Source organism: Vigna umbellata, chromosome 5 (assembly GCF_029865625.1).
Source record: "Vigna umbellata cultivar VRB3 chromosome 5, Vumbellata_1.0, whole genome shotgun sequence".
NCBI classification, from domain to species: Eukaryota; Viridiplantae; Streptophyta; class Magnoliopsida; order Fabales; family Fabaceae; genus Vigna; species Vigna umbellata.
The window spans coordinates 62,059,097-62,082,035 of record NC_142169.1 but is presented as its reverse complement, the minus strand read 5'-3'; the positions used below and the strand labels follow the sequence as shown (position 1 = coordinate 62,082,035).

General features: G+C 32.1%; 3 protein-coding genes across 3 annotated transcripts; 2 read left to right on the top strand and 1 right to left on the bottom strand.

Annotated features, from left to right (window-relative positions):
- The first annotated feature begins 2,579 nt into the window (after positions 1-2,579).
- On the top strand, positions 2,580-3,975 carry LOC124846086 (universal stress protein PHOS32-like). The gene is made up of 4 exons (XM_047323305.2): positions 2,580-2,918; positions 3,111-3,220; positions 3,405-3,523; positions 3,648-3,975. Exons 1-4 carry the CDS (start codon positions 2,741-2,743, stop codon positions 3,718-3,720), a joined length of 480 nt encoding a protein of 159 aa, XP_047179261.2. The 5' UTR covers positions 2,580-2,740; the 3' UTR covers positions 3,721-3,975.
- A 7,393-nt stretch (positions 3,976-11,368) lies between these two features.
- On the top strand, positions 11,369-12,747 carry LOC124846081 (uncharacterized). Its single transcript, XM_047323301.2, has one exon. It carries the CDS (start codon positions 11,495-11,497, stop codon positions 12,596-12,598), a length of 1,104 nt encoding a protein of 367 aa, XP_047179257.1. The 5' UTR covers positions 11,369-11,494; the 3' UTR covers positions 12,599-12,747.
- A 3,010-nt stretch (positions 12,748-15,757) lies between these two features.
- On the bottom strand, positions 15,758-18,598 carry LOC124846084 (ubiquitin-conjugating enzyme E2 32-like). Its single transcript, XM_047323304.2, has 5 exons — positions 18,353-18,598; positions 17,515-17,646; positions 17,316-17,400; positions 16,595-16,758; positions 15,758-16,513 (listed from the first exon to the last, which is right to left on the bottom strand). Exons 1-5 carry the CDS (start codon positions 18,458-18,460, stop codon positions 16,073-16,075), a joined length of 930 nt encoding a protein of 309 aa, XP_047179260.1. The 5' UTR covers positions 18,461-18,598; the 3' UTR covers positions 15,758-16,072.
- Positions 18,599-22,939: the final 4,341 nt, after the last annotated feature.

Sequence of the window (22,939 nt, the reverse complement as noted above, 5' to 3'; positions counted from 1 at the left end):
AACAGACAACAGTTTTCGTAGCGGTGGAGGAATTTCGAAAATTTGGCAGAGGAGAAGGGGAATTTCTGAAATTTGGCCAGAGGAGAGCAAGATTAGGCTTGATAGCGTTGAAGGAGCAAAGGGTTGGAGGGAAAGGTTTTGGGCGACGAGAGAGCACTAGGGCCGGTGGGAAGTGGGAAAATGAATTGTAGAGAGGGAACATCTTAAAATTTTTCGAAGAAATTACCGAAGGTCTCTCAGCCGTCTGTAATTGAACTCACGAATGACTTACCGAAGGCTCATAGGCCCTCGGTAAAAAGCCGCCGGAAATAAGCGCATTTCTTGTAGTGATATATATATATATATATATATATATATATATATATATATATATATATATATATATATATATATATATATATATATATTAATACAAATTGTTTATACAACCCTCCACTTAAATACCGAGAAACCCTCTACGAATGAGGGAGCCAGCCTTTGCCTCCAACAATCAGCTCTTGAAGTGCCACAAACATAGGATGAACCCTCCACCAACACTACAAACCCAGCACACCAGAAATCGTCAAGCCCTACCAATGTCGGAGAAGCCCTATGCGAATAAGGGAACCAACCTCTGTCTCCAACAATCCGCTCTTGAAGTGACGTTGCTCTAAAATGGAGGAACTGCCTCTACAAATGAGTGAATAGAGATACTGAAAAAAAAAATGGGGAATTGTAGAGGAGAACAAAAAATGCGAGAAATGGACGAGAAAAGGGAAATAGATTTTCAGAATTCCTAAAAAATGTTCTGCCAGGTGCTTATTGACAGCATTGACCATCAGTATTGAATCATTGCCTTTACCGGCAGATTTATCCATCGCTAACATCTTGGATAAAGATCCGTCAATAATTCAGTTGGTAAATCTTAATTATTAACGGATTGAGGTTGGTCGATATTAATCCATTGACAATTTCATTCTTTCTTGTAGTGCTAGTTTATTAATACATATTAGACGAGTTTGTTCACTTACTAATTAAACGAGTATTGCAATACACATTAAACAAGTTTGAATATACAATTATTAAACAAGTCTAACGATACACATTATACGAGTGTGTTCTTATACTGATTAAACAAGTTTACCAATACATATTATGTGAGTTTATTAATGTATTGATTACACGAGTCTAGCAATACACATTAGACGAATCTTTCCATATATTGATTAGAAGAATATAACAAAAGAATTACACGAGATTATTCATACAATAATTAGTGAGTATAACAAAAAATATTAAAAAAGTCATTTCTTACGTTGACTAGATAAGTGTAACAAAAATTTATCAAACAACAATAGAATACATTAATTAGATGAGTAAAGAAAAAACATTAGATGAGATTGTCAATGTATTGATTAGACAAATCTAGCAATACACATTGGACGAATCTTTAGTAATATGCATTAGACAATTCTTTCAACACATAAATTACACGAGTCTATTAATAAACATTAGACAAATATGTTTATTTACTGCTTAAATGAATTTTGCAATACACATTAGACTAGTGTATTACATTGATTAAATGAGTATAACAAAAAAAAATTACAAATGTTTAGCAATACATATTTGTCCATATACTAATTAGATGAGTATAGCAAAAAATATTAGATGAGTCATTTCATATTTTGATTAAATGAGTCTAAAAATACACATTAGAGAAATATATATCCATATACACTAATCAGACAAGTATTGTAACACGTATTAGACGAGTTTGTCCATACATTGATTATACCAAGCAAACGATATATTTTAGACCAGTCTGTTCATACATATATTAGATAAATATATTAATACAAATTAGATGACTTTATCCATTTTATGATTAGAATAATCTAATAATACACATAAACAAATGTGTCCATACAGTGATTAGACGAATCTCACAGTACATATTGAATGAGTTTATCAATACATTAATTAGACAAGTCTAACAATTTAAAATACATCAACTTATTCATATACTAATTTATATTTTTAGCAAGTTAATTTCACATATTTTATGCCTATTCTTTATATTTTTAAAGAGTCTACTCTATTTTTGTATATATTTTATCTTTTATACTTTTACAAAGTTTAATATTTATATTTTTATAAATTTATTAACTTTTTAAGTCTATAAATTATTTTTAATGTTGATTCTATTCAAAATTTAATTATTTATTTATTTTTTCTTGTCGTCTAATTCTATTTTACTAAACAAAAGCACCAACATCAACCTAAATGTAGACACAAATTTAAAACTAGTTAACAACATTAAAATAATTTTTTCTTATTAAGAAATTAAACATCAAAGAGTTGTATAATTTTCTTGAAGTTTAAACACAAACCCAACCCATTTTAATATTGATAGACCTCTGGGAATGACTTTTCTTATTGCCATATTCACTTACTAGTATAATACAAACCAAAAATAAATTATTGATGTCTCGGTTTGGATCTGATCCTAGTGTGAGTGAGAATTATCGAACCTCAAATTCAAAAAGGTAATAAATGTGTGGAACAGTGTGAGCCACTAACGCAGAACTCAATTGCCGCTCTTCCAGTATCAGCCTCACAAATTGCGCTTTTTCAGTGTCAACCCTTCACAGACCAAAACAACAAACCAAAATAGAATTCTAATTCCCATCGACACAAACACAAGTAAAAAACATTACTAAGAGATCACATCGTTGGTTGTTGTAGTGAGAGAGAGAAAATGGCAAGTGCTAGGAGAGTGGGCGTGGCGGTTGATTTCTCATCGTGCAGCATCAAAGCACTGCAATGGACGGTGGATAACGTGGTAAAAGAAGGGGATCACCTCTTTCTTATCGTGGTTCGCCACGCTTCCAATTACGAGCACGGCGAGATGCAGCTCTGGGAAACCACTGGTTCACGTTAGCAACGCTAATCCCTTGATTCGAATATTCTAATGATTTTATCTGTTACAGATTATTTACGTAAAATTCGTAAAAATATAGGTAGAACAAAATTTGATTCGTGGTCGTTTTGTGGTTCCTAATTGGGGAGCGGGTGCGTGTATGAGATTTTAATTTGCTTATTTAGTGTGTGTATTGATGCAAACGCAGCTCTGATACCTATGTCTGAGTTCTCTGAACCTGCGGTCATGAAGAAATACGAATTCAACCCCGACCCCAATGTAATCGATATAGTCCAAACTGCTGCCAGGCAAAAAAACGTATGGTTTTGGTAAATTTTCTCCTAGGGTTGTAAATATTGAATTTAGTTTTTAAATTACAAAAATAAGCATGCCATTTTTTGTCTTGCTCTGTTCTAACTCTTTATGAAAGAGAAGTAGAAATATTTGTTAGCTGTGTGCATAGCATTACATAAGAGTAAGTTGGAAGATTTTGGGATGGCAGATTATGGTAATAATGAAGATCTATTGGGGAGATGCTCGTGAGAAGTTATGTGAAGCGATTGATCAGGTACCTCTAGACTACCTTACCCTCGGCAACAGAGGCCTTGGACCTCTCCAAAGGTGCTTACTATTTCAACCCATTCCTCCAAAACACAGCATAGCAGATACTGAGGTTTTTTACGTTTCTTCTGATATAACGAAGGATCCGAATTTCAATCTCTTTTTTTTCATTTTCCTTTTTCAGGGTCATAATGGGCAGCGTCAGCAACTTCGTGGTGAATAATGCTACCTGTCCTGTCACTGTGGTCAAGAGTTAAGACCACAACCATTAGTTTCTTCATTAATTTTCTAATTTAATGTAGGAATAATCAAACTATTCTACCTGGTTTTGTTCAAGAACCTGCGGTGCGTGTATTCATTCAACTTGTTTCTGAAATGACTTTTTCAAACCATAGGAAAAGGATGTTATATTAATTGTATACTATTTTCATTATCCAAACAGAAATAAATAAATAGAGAGGTGTACCAGCAAAATAACAATGGTGTTTTAATACGAATTTTTCTTTTGCACTTATTAGCTATTATTTTTTATTATCCTTTCCTTTCTTTTTTTTTCTTTAGAAATATAAAAATTCACCATTTTATTCTTATTAAAATATAGTCAAATAGTAATAATTAGTGTAATAAACTTTTTCGGTGAAATACCATTGTTAACGGTGAAATGAATCTTGTGTGTAAAAAGTTTTCCTTCATCTAAAGTGGAGTTTGGTTTTATATTAGAAACTGTCAATAGTAGCTTCTCTTTTTCTTGGGTGACATTCACCAGCATTTCTAACCCCCCACATTTCTAGATACGATACTGATCTACTGGACAGAAGAATATATTAAGAAAGGAAAAAGTTTTTTAACATCTTCACAGCCTTTTTACAACGTGATAATTTGTAATTGGTTCATTTTATTTTTTTTTTAAATAAATTTAAACAGTGATACATATTTTTTTGTCAAAAAATTATTAAAAGAGGTCGTTAACTTATCATCATCCATTAAAAAAAACCAATCAAATGAATTAAGCTGTTAGTAATGAGAAACGAAAATATATAATAAAATTAGATTTTGATATCACTTCATTTTAAACATTATTATTATTATTTATTATTATTATTATTATTTTAGAATAGTAATGTATCTGATAACAAAATAGGAAGGTAGAAAAACATTGCGCATAATTTAATCAATTAAGAATGAACAAGCATAGTCAATTCTACCATTTTTAATTTGAATGAGATTCACTATATTTTTTCTTACATTTTTATTTTATCAAATTATTATTATTTTTTATTTTTATTTTTTCCTTTGTTTCCTCCTTCCTCCTGTCCATCTTTTTATATACAGCCATATAGACTTTTATATACTTCCTCCAATTGAAAATATTCAAGCTAGTTTATAATAAAATTGAAACTTAATTAAACAAAAAATAAAGTGACAGAAAGTGAATAAAAAAACAGAATATAGTAAAAAAAATAGTTGCTTGGTCTAACAGAACAAAACGGAAATAGGAAAAAACAGTGGTTTCAAGATAGAAAACGGAAAAAAGAGTTGTTGTAATCATTGAACTTTTATTAATTTTTTCTGTATTTAAAAAATAAAAAGAAAAGGCAAAATTTCTTTTGATATCTTTTGGAGGTTTATAATTATTGAAAATCTCGAAAATGATTAAATTGACAAGTTTTTGGTTAGATCAAGGTGTGGTATATGTATGGTGAATTCCGTAATTAGAAATGAAAGGTTTATTTATCTTTTCTGGACTTGTATCAAGAGGGGTATAAGTGTTGTCCAGTTATTATTTGACATTGGTTTAATGTCTTAATAGGTCCCTATTTTTGTTCAGAATTTGAAATAGGCCCCTTTATTTTTTGACGTCTCAATTGGGTCCTTATTTTTGTTAATTTGATGCCAATAAATCCTTTCCGTCAATTTCATCAAACGGCGTTAATGAATGTGTGACGTGGCCTTACACGTGTCAATATTGTCCTCAGGCCACGTCACACATTCATTAACGCCGTTTGATGAAATTGACGGAAAGGATTTATTTGCATCAAATTAACAAAAATAAGGACCCAATTGAGACGCCAAAAAATAAAGGGACCTATTTCAAATTCTGAACAAAAATAGGAACCTATTGAGACATTAAACCTTTGACATTCAAAGTGAGAAACAAAGTGATATATGTGATAAACTAATATATTTAATTGGTCACACAAGTCTTTCAACATTTCAGCTTTTTGTTCACAATTTTACTTTTAAATCCAATCTTATTTACCTCCAAATTTATTTAAATAAAGAATAAAAAGTTTACTTTCAAATTCTTTCAAATCCATTCAATCACTTTCTCCTAAATTCATTCAAGTAAACAAAGTATTGTTGTCGAATATATTATTTCTTTTTCTATACGGTTGTCATTCAAGCTTCCATTGCCTTTTCGTCACTTTGATGAACTCATCTCACCATATAAAGAAGACATATTATTATTCCTACAAAATTGAATATATTATACCTAAATCTTCTCATATTTTACCATTATTCCAAACTCCAAATTCATATCTTGAAGTTAAAATGTTGTAAGTATTCGTAGCTAAAAGAAAATTTGTTTATAAAAGATACTTTGACATTTAAGTGAATGTGTTAAACAATATTAAATACTATCATAATGAAACCTAATTGTAATTAATTTATCTAGTATATTGTATTAATTATATCATGTCACTAGTACAAGAACAGGAAATGGCACCGGTTGCTTTGGCTTATAGGCACTGGTTCTATAACCGAGGCATATATAGACGAGATAAAAAGGGGTACGTTTTATGCCTCGGTTTCAAACCGATTCAAAAAAGATGGGATTATGCCTCGGTTTTTAGGTAACCGAGGCAGTAATGTATTTTTTTTTCAACCGTACTGATTCACATGGAACAATCTTGCGGTGGTGAACAATTCCATATCCTCCTTCGCCAATAACATTCTCAGGGGCGAAGGTGTTGGTGGAATCCTCAAGCTCTCGGAGAGTGCACCAGTGGCACCAGCCCAAGTGTGAAACTTTGGGAATGACGGTGGAAACCTGATCGAGGAGGCGAGGCTCAACACCGGCGGGATCGTTGGAAGATGAGCGAAGCAAGGCACGTTCGGGGTAGGAGATTCGGTGGTTCTTCCCAATCTCGAACTGGATTCTCTGGTAGTTGAGAGGGTTGGTTTTTTCCTCGGTGGGCGAAACTGGGTCAGGTTCGGGAAAAGGGTCGGGTTGGGGGTGGGGGCGTGGTCGACCCTAATTTCTTGGATCTCCTTGGAGACGTCGGGGATGGAAACGGGGTTGGCTTTGGAGCGCTTGAAGGCCACCCAGACGGAGATAAGGAAGAGGATGAGGACGATGGTGGCGCCGACACACACGCCGAGCACCACCTAGCGACGAAGACCAAATATGGAGGTGGGGTTGGAGAGCTGGTCGTTCAATGCGGCGCCGCTCGACTGATCGGGCAAGACCGGCGAGACCTGGGAAGGCTACCCGATTAGGAGTCAGAGGATCCATAGTACCTGCAGCCCCGCGGACTTCATCTTCATCATTTTTGAAAGCGGGGAGTTAGAGGATCCATGGCCCATGTGTTGTTCATTCCTTCCTTCCTCCAGCAAAGACGAAACTAGATAGTGAAAAAAAGTACAATAAGAAGAAGCAGAACAAGGAGAAGAAGAAGAAAGGAGAGGGGTGAGGAATGGAGGCGGTGGTAGCTGGCATGGTGGAGGCGCGGTCCAGCAGTGCAGCAGTCGCGGTGGCTGGAGAAGAAAGGCCAGTTTTACGCAGAGAGAAGAAAGAGGAACAACAGTAGCGTAAAAATGGTTTAACCTGGAGATAAAGCACATCTAATGCCTCGGTTAATACAAAAGCGGAGCCATAAAAATCACGGACAACACCTATCGCCTCGGGTCCCAAGCTGACCGAGGCAGTAGAGCAACTTTATACTCTAGATTTTTGTTAACCGATGCCGTATCATGTGCACAGATGTCCGGATGTGTCAGATGCTCAGAAGTGACAACACCTATTGCTTCGGGTCTCCAATTGACCGAGGTAGTAGAGCAGAATTCAAATTGTTAGGCATCGGTTCGTTGTGAACCGAGTCATAAAAATTCACTTTATTTACAATTCTGCCACCGTGTTTTAATAGGTTTCGGTTTCACTAAAACCGAGGCCTATTAATCGATTTTAAATCTAGTTTTTTTACTAGTGTGTTTATAGACTTGGATAAACATGAACATGATTCAATTAACTAATTACCTTAATTAACTTTGCTTAATACTATATTAATATGTTTTAATTTTTGTCTTAACTTAATCTCATATGGTCAATGTGATCATTTATACGGTGTTGGTATGACAAAATATATCTAAATCTACATTTTATAACTTGTTAAGAAAGCTAATTTTAATGATACCAATTTTAAAAATTAATATATGATCATTGAATGAATATTTGCTTAATAAAAATTAATATAAGAATAAGTATGAATTCAATGATAAAATAAAACTTCATTTAGTAAGATTTTCTTGTATATATCTTTAAACTGGCATATATAAACATGAAATGTTAAAAATAATAAAAATTTAATATATAATATATGATTATACCTTAAACATTAAAGATTCTCACAAAAATATATCTAATAACTTTTGATTAATAATTTAATTATAAAAATATTCAAGATATTTGAAAGTTTGCAGTAATACATATATATAAGTTTTCAATTATGAAAAATTGTTAAAAGTTTCATATTAATTAAATATACCAAATTAATTTATCGTTTATAAATAAGAATATATTTTATTTTATAAACTGTTTTCATAAATTTTAATTAAATTAAAACTTTATTATTTTAATATGAAATTAAAACATGTTTTAATTTGATTTGTTGTATTTATCGTGTTATTGTTAATGAAAATAAAAAGGTTAATTTATAAATGAATTATTTTACAAATTTATTTTTCTAAGATGAGTTGGACTAAATTTTAATATTGTTAATAAAAATATCATATGTCCAACATTTATTAAATATTTAAAAAATTATTACATAAATAATTACAACCGGCAGCCTATCTTTCTCATTATGTATTTCATCCTTCACTCAATTTCTTTATCATTCCAACTCGATAAAAAAAAAGAATCAGTCCACTTATTTAGTTTGTAATCTTCCTCTGAACTCTCTTATTATAAATTTTTATATTTTAGTGTCTATTGATTTCACCTTATTTGTTCCTTTTCTTTCATTTTTTTATTTGTTTATTACTTTCTCTTCCATAGGATATACTTTTGGAAGTTTTAAACTTTGAATTGCATACGATTAAAAGATTGTCAGTGTTATTATTTTATGATTTAGAATCATCATAAAACAACATGAAATAGTGCATGTAAACCCGTTTTCAACATTGTTAAACTATCACAAATTGAATTTGTGAGATTCCAAATAACATAACCTCTACGTCACAACGCCCATCAGCTTTCCAAAGGGGCTCTTTTCTTTTCTTCCTTTAAAGCAACTTCCCTTTTTTAGTTCTTAATCTTCTTTCTTCCATATTTTACTCAACTTGAGATTAGGGTTACGTCCACAGCAAAGAATTATGAGTTTATATGATCAATTTTTCTATTTGAGTAAGTAAAATTTTTGGTCTCTTTTAATATTCAGTTAATTTTTTTTCTTGTATGTAACTTTTTGTGGGTTACGTACATATATTCTTAAAGTCCTTGTTAATTCTCTTTTAATTGGTGATTCTTGTGTTAATTATTGTTGGAAAATGTTAGGGTTTTAGAATTGTAAAATTGTGATTTTTTGAATATGTGACTATGAACAATGTGTTTGAGATGTTAAATTGATGTTTGAATTGTGTATTATTTATGAATATGTGTAAGATCATGGTTAGTATATAGTGAGTTTGTGAAAATTTTAGAATTAATTGTTGAGTTATCGAAACTTTCTTTATGAAATTTGAATTGAATAATATGATATCGATTGAACTAACACTACAAAAATATATGATTTTATTAGGATTTTTTTTATGCGTTACTAACCATTTTAACCCTTAGTAAATACATTTTTTGGGGTTGGGAAAATCCCTGGAATAATCCCGTTGGCTTGGCGGTTTTATTCATAACCGTCGCTATTTTTGGAACTTTTACAAAATCGTCGTCATTTTACAGAGTTTTACAAAAATCGCCGTCGTTTGCGGAGGTTTTAACAAAAACTGTCGGTAAATGCTGGAATTTCAAAAACCACAAAACTTACTTGGGTTATCAAAATCACGAGAATTTTAAGATTTAAGTAGTTGGAGTTTCCAAAATTGTCAGTAATATAATAATTTAATTTTTTTCATGATTTAAATTATTTAATTTTTTTCATGATTTAAATTATTTAATTTTTTTCATGATTTAAATTATTTAATCATTATAACAAATGTTTTAATAATAAATCAGAATAAATATATGAAACCAAAATTAAATATTATTATATAAAATAAATTATAAATGTTCGAAATACAATTAATTTTTCAAAAACTAAAAATCACTCAAAAGCTCCCTAACTTTATTACATAATTTTTATTTTAACCTCTACTAAAATTTAATATTTTTGTAGTATAAGAAACACAAAACTTATGATGAAATGAAAATTGATTCAAATTACATCAATCAAACTCAATGAGAAGTGTGAGTTTTTCTATACTAATTATACTTACTTTTTTAAATATAATTACATTTAATAAGACAAGGAATCCAATAAAGATAAAGATAGTGGTGAAAATTTATATTTTCAAGTCCAGGATAGTAAAAAATAGGTTTAATCCTTTAGTACATCCCTATTTATGTACGAATGTCTCAATTGGGTCCTCGTTTTTTAAAGTGTATCAAAATGGTCCTTAATTTTGAAAATTCATATCAATTGAGTCCTTTCCGTTAAGTTGAGTGGATGGCGTTAAAAAAATTCATGAGTGGATGCTGAGATGACGAACGGACGCTCGTCCACCAGCGAACGAACGCTCGTCCACCAGAGAACGAACGCTCGTCCACCAGAGAACGAACGCTCGTCCACCAGAAAACGAACGCTCGTCGACCTCTTACTGCTGGACGACCGTTCGTTCCACACTGGACGACCGTTCGTTCGGTGGTCGACGAGCGTTCGTTCGCTGATGGACGAGCGTTCGTCCGCTGGTGGACGAGCGTCCGTTCGTCATCTCAGCATCCACTCATCAATTTTTTTAACGCCGTCCACCCAACTTAACGGAAAGGACTCAATTGATATCAATTTTCAAAATTAAGGACCATTTTGATACACTTTAAAAAACGAGGACCCAATTGAGACATTCGTACATAAATAGGGATGTACTAAAGGATTAAACCTAAAAAATATACTTTTATTATGTTATTATATGCAATCTCATATAATGATATAAAGTATTTTTATTTTTACAACAAAAAGTATAAATTAATATTATATAAAAGTGGTTCTTGTTAAAAATATTGAGAAACTTTATTAAGAATAGTAAAATAACATGCAATAAAATAATCACATATATGATGATGGTTTACAGGTAAAATTTGTTCAAGTTTCCTACTTTCTAAATTGAGTTAAAAAACATGTTTGTCCTTTTCTGATATAAGAAAGTGGTAATAAAGGGCTAATTTTCTCTTTGGAATTAATCCGCTAATAACCTCATCCTATTTTTTTCACGGAGCATGATAGTTTGACAGTTTCTATTTTATACCACTGTTTAACAACCATAAATATTATTATTTTCTATTAAAATTTTATTTATATTTACTTTTTTTAGTTAAATGTAATATTCTATTACTTAAAACAGTTATAAAATAGAGATAAGAGAAAAAAAATGGGAGTAAAATTATCTTCTATTTTTCTCACCGTCAATTCATAACTCAGCCGTCCTTCCCACTCACTTATATATATATTCCCACACCCCAATTCCCTAGCACCCAACATCTTCTTTTCTCAGCCACCTTAAAAAAAACAAAAAAACACAAAAAGTAATAAACAAAACCAAAAGACAATGAAACTCAACGTCAACTTCATCATCCTCTTCTCCATAACCCTTGCCCTATGCTTTGCAATATGCAAAGCGCATGACTCACCCACCGACGAAGAGCCTCAGTCCGAACCACCACCGACGGAGTCTACAGAGGACCAGGCAACGGGGGCCCCAGAATCGGAGGGCCCGGCATCGACTGACCCCGATTCGGCAGATCCGGCATCGGAGGAACCGTTAGTGGACCCGACATCGGCTAACCCGACATTCATAGACCCGTCGTTGGCTGACCCCCCAACAGATGACCAAGCATCGGCGGACGCGCCATCTGAGGAACCGATGACGGAACTCTCCTTGGACCCGATAAGAGATAGCCCTGCAATGAAGGACCCGGAGGAACTGTATGGGGACTTGAAATCTGCTAACCCGGAATCGGCGGACCCGCCATCAGAGGACCCGGAATCGGCGGACCCGCCATCGGAGGACCCGGCATCAGAGGGACCGGCGTCGGAGGACACATCATTCGCAGACGCGCCAACTGCGGAGTCGCCATTCTCGAACACCTTCGAGGAAGGCTTCTTTGGCGGGCGTGGCGGCGTGCAACTCCGCAAAGCGTTTACCTCGTTCTTAGGCGAAATCCGGGTGGGATCGTTGCGCGGGAGCAAGTCGATTACGATGCTCAGCCGCCACGACCGTGACTCTGTGAAGGAAATCTGCTCCCGCACGGACTACCCCGACGACTGCCTCTCCACCGTGGTGCCCTTCCTGGGCAACAACTTCGATCTCATGAGCGTCCTGGAAGCCGCCATCAAGGCCTGCTCCTTCCAGACCAACTTCACCATGTCCATTGTCGAGAAACACATGAAATCCTCATCGGAGATGGCCACCGCCCTCACTAACTGCAAGGAGCAGTATACCAACGCCCTCCAGAGCCTGCAGCAGGCCTTGACTGCCCTCACCTCTCACGACCTCGGCACCGTCACCGTCATGCTGAGCTCCGTGATGGCGGATGTCTCCACCTGCGAGAGCGGCTTCGAGGACCTCAAGTTGGCTACGGGTCGTGCTGAAGGCATGGTCAGCATGACGGTCAGCAACTGTCTCTCCATTGCTTCCATGATTCCCTCTTAGGGCATTGGTATCACATAAATATACATTATGGTATTTTTGTAAATAAAAGTTTAGTTGTGAAGCATCAACTAAAGACAAACATTTTTTTTTTTTTGTTTTATGGAATGGATGTATGAGTTATTCATTCACACTTCAAATGTATTTTTAGATGTTTAGTCCCCAAACAATATTATAGATTTAACGTTTCTTTGTATATATATTATATTTATATTAGGAGAATAAAAAGATTATAACCTTTTAGAAAAACCTGATATGAATTTTGTCTACAAATTAATTTATGAATAAATTAATTTTATTATTTACAAGAAAAATATTTTAATAAAAGTAATAGTTTATTTCTCATATATATCTCAGTTTACCTATCAACAAATAGAAAAATAAATCTTTCATATTTCTCCATTGAATATTTTCATAAGCAAAAAAATGTCCACCTTTATTTTTCACAAAATTTTCGCACACAGCTTTATTGTGAATAAATATTTATTGGATAAATTTATAGATAGATATTATAGATAAGTAATAAATTGTTGAATAGTTGATCACACATTTTATTATAATTTTTTTATGTTGATTTTACACTTGAGGTAGACAATGAAAGTGAAGTGTATAATCATGATGTTAATATGTTTGATATCTCATATATAAAATTTTCTGCAAAGATAGATTATCGTGTAAGGATCGTTATGTAGGAAATGAGATTTCTAGTTTATAACAATATTTTGCATTTGAATGAGATGAAACAACTTGGAAACCTCAAGTATTTTTTGGGTATTGAAATAGCTATATCAAAACATGGTATTTTTCTATGCCAAATAAAAATACTATTGACTTATTATCGAAAACTGGACTGCTTGGAAGTAAATGAATTGATACACCAACTAATAACAATAGCAATTTTAAAAGAAAAAAAATACAAAAGATTTATTATTATCAACCATGTTAACCACTTTTTATTTTTTATTATAATGAATTAGTTCAGTACGTTTTATAAATGAAGATCAAAGAAGTATAAAGTTTAAACTCAATGTTTTTACCTTGGGCATTTTCTTGGGGACTTTTTTAAGTGTTCGTTTTTAATTAATTATATATTTATATGGAAATGCACATTTTTTGTTAAAAAGTTTTAAAAATTAACATTAGACCAAACAAGCACAAAAATAACGCATTGAATTTAGGATAATGATACTTTAACAACATTTTTTTTGACAACATTTTAACATTATCTACGTATTATTCTATGATTGGTCTAAAATTACTCCACAATCAATAATAATAATCATAAACACCAACATGGACCAATCACAAAATGACATATAAATGATATTAAAATGTTGTAAAAAAAATGTTGTCAAAGTATCATTATTCTTGAATTTAAGGGTTAAGTCAATCTCTATGGTTAAAAGAAAAAACAATTTTTCGTTTGGTTTATATGGAGAGAAATAAAATAAAATAATTTACAAGTTTTTTTCTTCTGAAACATTAATTTTTATAGTCTATAAAATATTTAAAACTAATTTCTACATTGGAGACGGATTTTCTTTAGATTACATTAGAGACTAATCTTATTGTGAATTTCATTTGGATTATATTATAGACTAATCTTATTCACAAAAATCTAAATATTATTTATTTTTGTTTACTGATAGATAATTTATAGTTACTCAATTTAATTAGTCAAATGCAATTTTTTAAGAAAGAAGGTAAAAACAACAAAACTAACCCAGTTTAAAAGATAAGATAATTATTATACACACCTTAACACCATTTTTCTTTCCACTTAAGCTCCAGAAAACTCAGGTAAAATATTGAGCAAAAATTGTAAGCCCATTACTTCTTTAAATTTCTGAATGATTTTTTTTTAACAAAAATTCACTTCCTATAATTGAAGAGTAAAAAATGTACCAACGTTATAGGAATATTTAAAGTTAGTTTAATACATCATTTGGTCTCTACTTCTAGGGGTTTGGTTCAAAATGGTCCTACTTTTTGAAAAAGTTCAGTAAGGCCCATATTTTGTTTTAAAATGTTCAATTTGGTCATTTTCGTGGACGCTGTTAAAAACATAACGATGTTGCATCTGAGTGAGGTGTTATGTTGGATGATTACGTGACACTGTGAAGTGAAGTGTGGGTTCTTTTATTAAAATCAAAGAAAATTCTAATCTAAAAACGTTTTAAGAATCCTAAAGTGGAAATTAGAATCAGAAACCCTAAATTGGGAAAAAATCCCCAATCTTTTTATGCCTTCCTTCCTTTTTCACCAACAGTGCGTCATCGAACATGGCTAATCCTTTCACACTTTTAACCCAATGATCCATGGGTTTTTCCTCTCTCTATCGTGGGTTTCACAAAACCCCAATCTTGATCCCTTTTCTGGTGCGCCGCCATGTTTTCTATTGTAGAGCTCTCGCAAGCAGTGGTGATCATTGGAAACATAATGATTTTTGGTTGCGTTCGAAGTAATGGTGGTTTTGATTCTAGTTTTCTTACAGGTCTGGCGAGGCACTCTATTTCTTCTTTTTCCTAGCAGAAGCTCCCTTATACATTCACAACGGAGCTCTGTTTCAGGCAGTGACGATCCCTTGTTAGTGGTCTACGTAATCATGCATAAAAAGATTAGGGATTTTTCCCCAATTTAGGGTTTCTGATTCTAATTTCCACTTTAGGGTTTTTGATTCTAATTTCCACTTTAGGATTTTTAAAACGTTAGGGTTTTAGATTGAAATTTTCTTTGATTTTAATAAAAGAACTCACACTTCAAAATTGTGCCACGTAATCATCCAACATAACACCTTACTCAAATTTGACCACAGTGACATCAACACCGTTATGTTTTTAATGGCGTTCACGAAAAGGACCGAATTGAACATTTTTAAACAAAATATAGGACCTTACTGAACTTTTTCAAAAGATATGATCATTTTGAACCAAACCCCCAAAAATAGGGACCAAATGATATATTAAACCCTTAAAATTCTATGTACTTAAAGAAATCTCACGAGAAATGGTAATCCACTACTAGCAAAAGTTGATATTTGATAAAACGAAATATATATTTCACACGTATATAAATAAAAGGTAAAATAATATTGAATCTATACACAAGACATTGGGCAGCTTAGTTAGATGAAAAATGTTTCAACAGCAAGACAAACCTATATGGGCATAATCAGATTTACGATAACCAGACACTGATGATAAATTTCGGTCGATCCATATATATCAAGTTACACAGCATTTGGAAAGGGGAATAATAGCTACTCCACATGATAAAGTAGAAGCAAAGGGCGTGCTCCTTCTCAATTTATAGCAGGAGCACACCTATATTACCATAATTACAAATAGAGTATAACAAAATAAAAAATAAAAATAAAACCACCTGTGAGTCTAGAGATTAGAGAGCTCTCTATATTTCTATTCACTGCATAAGGCTAAGATCTTTAATATCTGAAACCAACATCAGCACACAAATGTCTCATGATCCATTGGAGAAAAGTGCCCCATGTTCGGTAGATTTAATGAACTTTTTGAGCAAAAGGACCACAATAGCAATAGCAAGTCCGATAGCTGCCAACGTGAACAGCCTATCATCAGGTTTCTGGACCCTTGTCTCTGGCCTGGGATTGTGAACCCTTGCAGTTGTATCTGACCTTTGGGGCAGCTCATTCCTTGAAACATTTGATTGAATCTCCCTTGATACTTCAACTCCTGCAGGGTTAGCATTTGCAAGGACTTCTTGTTCTTCAACAATTCCATCACCTTCTCGATCTGGAATCCTCTCTCCAGCTGGTAAGGACTCAGAATTAGGTGAATCAACTAGGGCCTCAGCCTCCTCATTTCTGGGGTGCTCATCGGAAGCCTCTGTTGCGCTTGGTTGAGGAACTGGGGGTGCCTTGCTTAACATGTACTCGTGTATCTGGGATAACCAAGTCCATTCAGCAGCACAATATATTACATAAAACGCAAACTGAGGTGAAAACAATAAGCAACATTTTACCTCATCAATCAGCTTTTGACGTTCAGGAGTCCCAAATTTAGGAGGACCTTCACGAGATTTTAGAGCCAGGGTACGCCTCTCTTCTTTCTTGTAGTCTAAAGATCCCAATGCACCATTTGGGTTGGTTGGCATGAAAGCAATCAGTGCAACTAGAGCAGTCCTCACTAGCAAAAGATATTTACATCAATTAAAATGAGACCTTTAGCCATCAAAGGAATTAACAGGACTCACCTTGTTATAAAGACAAGGCATTTAAGAAGTAAAAAAAAATGTAGCTAATGCATAAAGAAGAATGGTGAAAACAGTAAACATACATTCCCATTCCAGTTCTGCAAACTAAAAGAGCATTAAAATGCAACTACGTAGTTTGATCAGTGTTCTTCTGGTTGTATTTGTAATTATTTTACAAACCAATGTGATGATCTAAGACATGGGGAATCAATGCTATGCCAACTTTTATCCAGAGAAGGTCAAGTTATGTCCCAAAGCATAGAATGCTCCTATCTAGAAGACAATAACAATAATAATGGAAAATTATAAAGGACGCAGTCAAATAAATCAGGAAGTTTTATAACTGCAGATCAACAACTAAACAGTTTTAATCTTGTATAATCAGAATGGAAAATACATGACATTTATGAGAAAATAACCCAGACTCAATGGATAGCTTGCAAAATAGCAACCAAAAACAGAGTCGAGAGTAAAAAGGAATGTTATTTACCGCTCCATGATGGTTGCCAATGCTCAGGGTGATGATTTGAAATGCTCAAGCAAATCTTGGTTTGAGTCTCGAAACGACCATTAGGCTGACAACAAAAGTTAAATTTTTAAGCAAGGAATGATCTTTATTCAGTATTCAAACCAAGGATACACAAACTAACACAAGAATATAAATCAGGAGGAAGGGAGCAACATCTTACTGTCAACAACATAAACGAAGGGGGTTTGAATGGATACTCTGAAGGCAGCTGGATCCGTCCATGATAAATACCACCCTCAAATTCAGTATCACGAGGCCCTCTGATCGCAAATTGCCACTCAAATATATTTTCCTGAAAACAATCGCATCATTGAAGTTACTAAAGAAAGATATGACAACAAACAAATACAAAAGTAATAGCCAATAATCAAATTACGAGTTTCAAACCAGGACAAGTTACAGACAAAAACAAAGATAAGGCAAGAACGGAACACAATTAAGGAGATTTATCACGTTCGTGATATCAAGGTAAAATTAATAAACTATTGACATCCACACTCACAAGTTTTTGTTTTCAAAAAAGAAAATTGAGAAGTTTGGGCGATAATCATCACGGTTACAACAAGTATCAAGACAAGAATAATGCTTATAGTTACAGATTATCCAACAATTAAAGCAAAATACTCAAATTGACAACAAGGTTTGAGCTCACATATTTTTACAATGTTAAAATTTGCACAGAATTCAGAACAGCCCATAAAGTGAAATCCCCTTAAACATAAAACACCCAATAACACAATTTCCCCAAAATTCCATCATAATTTTTAAAAATCATAAATTTCCCCATCCAAACACCAAATAAAGGAATTTCCCAAAACAAGCACAATCACAATCACACATCAAAAAGACATTCACAATTTCTCGCCACGAACCACGACAAATCCCATTGAACCACACGCACAATCCCGCGATCTCACACAAATCCTTCGTCACAAGGTGGCGAAATGAAAGAACATAAAGCACAGATGACGGATATGATCTAAGGGGTAAAAATGAACCTCGAGAGGTAGGCTCATGAAATCGTCCGAGGGGTTGGAATGCATCTCCTTGACCTCCTGGAGGATCCGCTTGACGGCGGGGTTCTTGAGGTTGTACTTGTCGGCCATTGTCGGCGGTAAAAGCTAGCAGTGATTATGGCTGGGAATGGAAACGAATAAGAAGAAGAAAAAAAAGAAGTTGAAAAATAGGGGAAATGGGAACAGGGGAAGGTGGTTCGGTTGCTCTGAGATACGTGTCTATCTTCTAATCAATCCTTCCTTAATTTTCAACACTTCCTTTAATCCAATTCATTTTTCTATCCCAATTTTTTTACCTTCCAGCTGGTAATCAAATGATATTTAACTTTTTAACTACTTGATAATCAGATTATAAAAATCCTCTAATTTAAAAATGTATTTTACATCCATAATTTTATATTTACTAATTTTTTAACTTTGGGTTTATTATTGAGATCATCAAAAACACCTATTTCATTTTAAAATATCGTTATTGAAGTTTTAATATTACGATTTTTTTTACATGAATTTTGAAATTATACTCATTCTATTAACTATGTAATTTATTAAAAGTTGATAAAAAAATGTAATTTATTAACTATATAATAATGGTTTCCAAAGCTTGTATTTTCAGTTAAGTATGGAATATGTATTACATTTTAAATTATATTTTTTACCTTTTGTGAGTGTTATTGTTGAATTTTCAATTTTATGAATTTTATCAATAAGATTCTAATTTTGATTTTTTTTTCATTTAAATTTTAAAATTGTACACATTTTTTGTATATAAATTAGAAGTCAATTTATTAATTGTGTGATAAAATGAACTTAAATACAAGAAAGTGCAGTGTGATAACAAATGAACTAAAAATAATTTATGCTATGATTGATTGAAAAGATTCCTACCATTAATTATTAAATTATTTGTTTAATTTATTGGTATTTTATTCTATAGATTCTAAGGAACTAATTTACGATATTAAAACTTTGATTTTCTCATTATGTTAAAATATCCAACTAACTTATGTTTTTATTAATTTTTCTAGGTTCACATGTATAATAATAAAATAACTTATACGATTTTATCACTATATTAAGTTATAAAAAATAATTATTGATAAATAAATTTTATTGATGAATTTTAGAATTTTTATCCATCCCTAAAATTTATTTATGAATTATAATTTGTTGGTATCAACAATTTTTTTTTATACAAAATTTTTTATGTGATATCTTGATATAAAAAAAATGATATTTCAAAAATAATAGTAATTCACAAACTTAATTATTTTAATGTTTAAAGATTTTAATATAAATAATTTTATTAAAAATGATATTGATTATTTTAAAACACATTATTTATCTAAAAATCATTTTGTTAGAGTTATTTTATTTCTTTATAATTGTTTTTCTTCTTTGTTTGTTTGAATAAAGAATCAAGATTAACATTCTTGTAATCTCAAGCTTTTCAGTTTAGACTAATGTGTAAGTTGATTTTTGACTCTTTTTTTCTTGGTTATTCTTATGGAACTGAACTTATTCTGTGAAGTCTTTCTTCACTCTATTAATTCCACTTTCTCGATACATGTCTTTCAAGCCTCTTTTGTCCTCTACTAGATGATGTGAGATGCATGCAGAAAATTCTCTTATGCTTAAGTTAGAGATTCTAGTCAAAAATTTTATTAATGGAAAAGGTGAAATCAAATCACGATTAAAATAATATTAATGGGAATATTGCTGACCATGGGTTCCCATCTAATTAAGCCTCAATTATGGTTCATTGACCCAAAGGCTCAATAGTCAACTAACCTGTGAGAGGCTACAACAACTTTCTTTTGGTTAAGTTATCCAACACGAAAATGTCTCTAGCAGACATACAAAGGCATCAATAGGCAATATCTGACGTAGCGATTAACATGGTTGTCAAAAAGGTGTATACTTTGTGTTGGAGGCATAATACCCGATACTTGGCATCCGGTGACCAGTATTCGACATTAGGCCAGGGGATCCATCCTTCATAGTCCTCAGCATTCAATACCTGACACTTGATATCTGGTACAAGGCTAGGTTTCTGGTAAGCAATAAAATATCATTTGTCTTGGGTAACCTGGTTAAAGGCTATAAGTAGCATGACTGAGGGGTCCTCGATCACATACAATACATTGGTCATTTTTTGTTATTTGTTACATGTGAGTCTTTTTTCACTTGCATGTGTCTGTTAAACATCTATATGAGTTTCTACTGATCAATTATTCTAATGGAGTATGATCGTGCTTGTGTTGTTTCTAGGTGTAGATAGAACATCTTGTGAGCTTGAAAGAGGTTTAGGATTCTTATGAGCAAGTTTTTTTGTCTCTTAAGTAAGGGAAGCTAATTGCATTTGTTTAAAAGTTCTAGATATCTTGAAATATTGTTTTGTATGATTGACTAGTATGATGATGCTTGATCTATTGAATTTGGTTTGTGTTGGATGTTTGTTATGTTATTTGTCTTGGTTGAAATTGTGTTGATTAAGAAACTTATGATCTAATCATTTGAGCCAACTGGTATGTGCCTTAACATTAAAAGTTGTTTTTAACCAAAATACTAAGAAGGGAATACCAATTTGATTATTTGAACATATTCATTTTTCTCCAAATCACATAAATTTATTTGTTGATGTCTGATACAACGTTGAGTGATTGCAAGTTAGTGCTAAGTGTTAGTTTGAGTGTCGGTTTTGTATGGCTAAACATAGTAAACTGTGAATGTTTTGGCATTGAGCGGCAGTAGGGCACTGTTGAGTGTCATCTTTCACTACAAGTTTGAATCATTTTTGTTCCTGAATGTTGAGCCATAGGAGGGTGTCACTAAGTACAATATTTTGTGAGAAGAATGCGTTGAGCGCTCAGACTCTCGCTAAGTGCTAGATTGAGTGTCACCTTTTGTGAAAGGTCTGATGTTAAGCACCAGGAATGCCACTAAGGGCCACCTTCTACAAGAAACCTAGTGTTGGGCACCACTTTTGAGCATTAGTGTGCATGTTTGAAAATTCATTTCCATGTCTATTTGAGATAGAATTTACAATACTTTATGTATGTTTATGAGTACTATGATGTTTTAATGAATGATGATATTGATGCGATATGAGTTTGCTAAATCATGGTATGAAAGTGATGATGAAGCAATGATTTTTAGGAAGGGAATCCCATACAATGTGTGTTTCACTAATGTGTGTCTTGAGGTAAGGACTATTCCATTTGTGTAATCATCCTGAACTCTATTAATAGTTCATACTCATGTAAAGGATGATAATTAGATAGTGACAGTGACACTGACAGGAGGTCCTGTCATAAGGACAACCCTATGGTTCTTATGACTATGACAAAGACTAACATTGTGTGTGTGGTACAATAGTATTTTTATTACCACAAATGCATAACTCCACTAATTTAACTCAAGGACACATGTATAAAGATAATTGAGTCTAATACGAGTCTTCAAATGTGATATAATTGTTTCGATAAATAAGTGATGTATAATAATATTTCTATGTTAGTTTTATGAATTTATTTTTGGATATTAACTTATCATGTTGTTTCTTTAGTGTTTTCTTTTAGTATTAATATTGTATCTACAAGTTTGAAATAAATCTGATTTATTTTATCAATTTTATAACACTTTTATCAATTGTAAACTGAACTTAAAATATTACATAATATATCTATTATTAAAATTCATTAATAAACTAATTTATATAACTTTTATTACAAATAAATTTTTTATTGGTAATAGATTTGATAGCACCAAAAAAATTCATGGATAAATACGTATAGGATTTTTTTTAAAGTTTTTATTCATTTTGTGATAAAATTCATATTAAAATTTTTCAATAATTCTTATTTTAAATTCATCAGTCATTAATTTTTTTTAATATTTATAGATAATTAAATTTTTAAAAAATTCATCTATAATTGATTATTATTTTTAATCCGTTAATATTTAAATTTTTTTGGGATTGCCATATTACATTTGCTAAGTAACTAAAATCCGTTTTTGTAATTGAACTAAAAAGTTCCTTACATTAATTCCCTTATTATGTCCTTACTAATATCATAGTCAATTCATAAAAATATAAAAAGTTTATATGGTAAAATTTGCAAAATTAAAAATTTAATGGCAAAATTACAAAAATTGTAAAAATCCAGGGAAAATATTTATTATTAAGCTTAAAAAGTTAGGCTTTATATTCATTTAATTCAATGTAAATGAACTGTAGAGTTTTTATATTGTGTATAATACCTATAAATTTAAGTGCTGTTTGATTTCAAAAGTTGTTAAAGCATTTATTTAATTTAATTTTATTATTTTACAATGAGTTTTATTTTTTTAATATTTTTTTACAAGTATAAGTTGGATGATTTGCATTTCAATTTTTAAATTAGATAATTTCTTTCTTCTATAATTTTAATGTTTTGATTTTGTAAAAAAAAAAAATAATCAGCTCAGTTTTGAACAGAGATCACTGTCCAATTATTGTCCAAAAACTTTCAAAGAGACAATAGTGAAGTTTTCTGAGTGGAGGAAAAGAGAAGAAGCAGAAGGTGAGAT

Excerpts from the sequence above, each read along its gene's own strand:
- LOC124846086 (XM_047323305.2), top strand. The coding sequence starts at position 2,741 with ATGGCAAGTGCTAGGAGAGTGGGCGTGGCGGTTGATTTCTCATCGTGC. Across the intron at positions 2,919-3,110 it reads CTGGGAAACCACTGGTTCAC|CTCTGATACCTATGTCTGAG; the intron begins GTTAGCAACGCT and ends ATGCAAACGCAG. Across the intron at positions 3,221-3,404 it reads CTGCTGCCAGGCAAAAAAAC|ATTATGGTAATAATGAAGAT; the intron begins GTATGGTTTTGG and ends TTGGGATGGCAG.
- LOC124846081 (XM_047323301.2), top strand. The coding sequence starts at position 11,495 with ATGAAACTCAACGTCAACTTCATCATCCTCTTCTCCATAACCCTTGCC.
- LOC124846084 (XM_047323304.2), bottom strand. The coding sequence starts at position 18,460 with ATGGCCGACAAGTACAACCTCAAGAACCCCGCCGTCAAGCGGATCCTC. Across the intron at positions 16,759-17,315 it reads TTGGCAACCATCATGGAGCG|TGAGGACTGCTCTAGTTGCA; the intron begins GTAAATAACATT and ends ATCTTTTGCTAG. Across the intron at positions 16,514-16,594 it reads GTCAAAAGCTGATTGATGAG|ATACACGAGTACATGTTAAG; the intron begins GTAAAATGTTGC and ends TGGTTATCCCAG.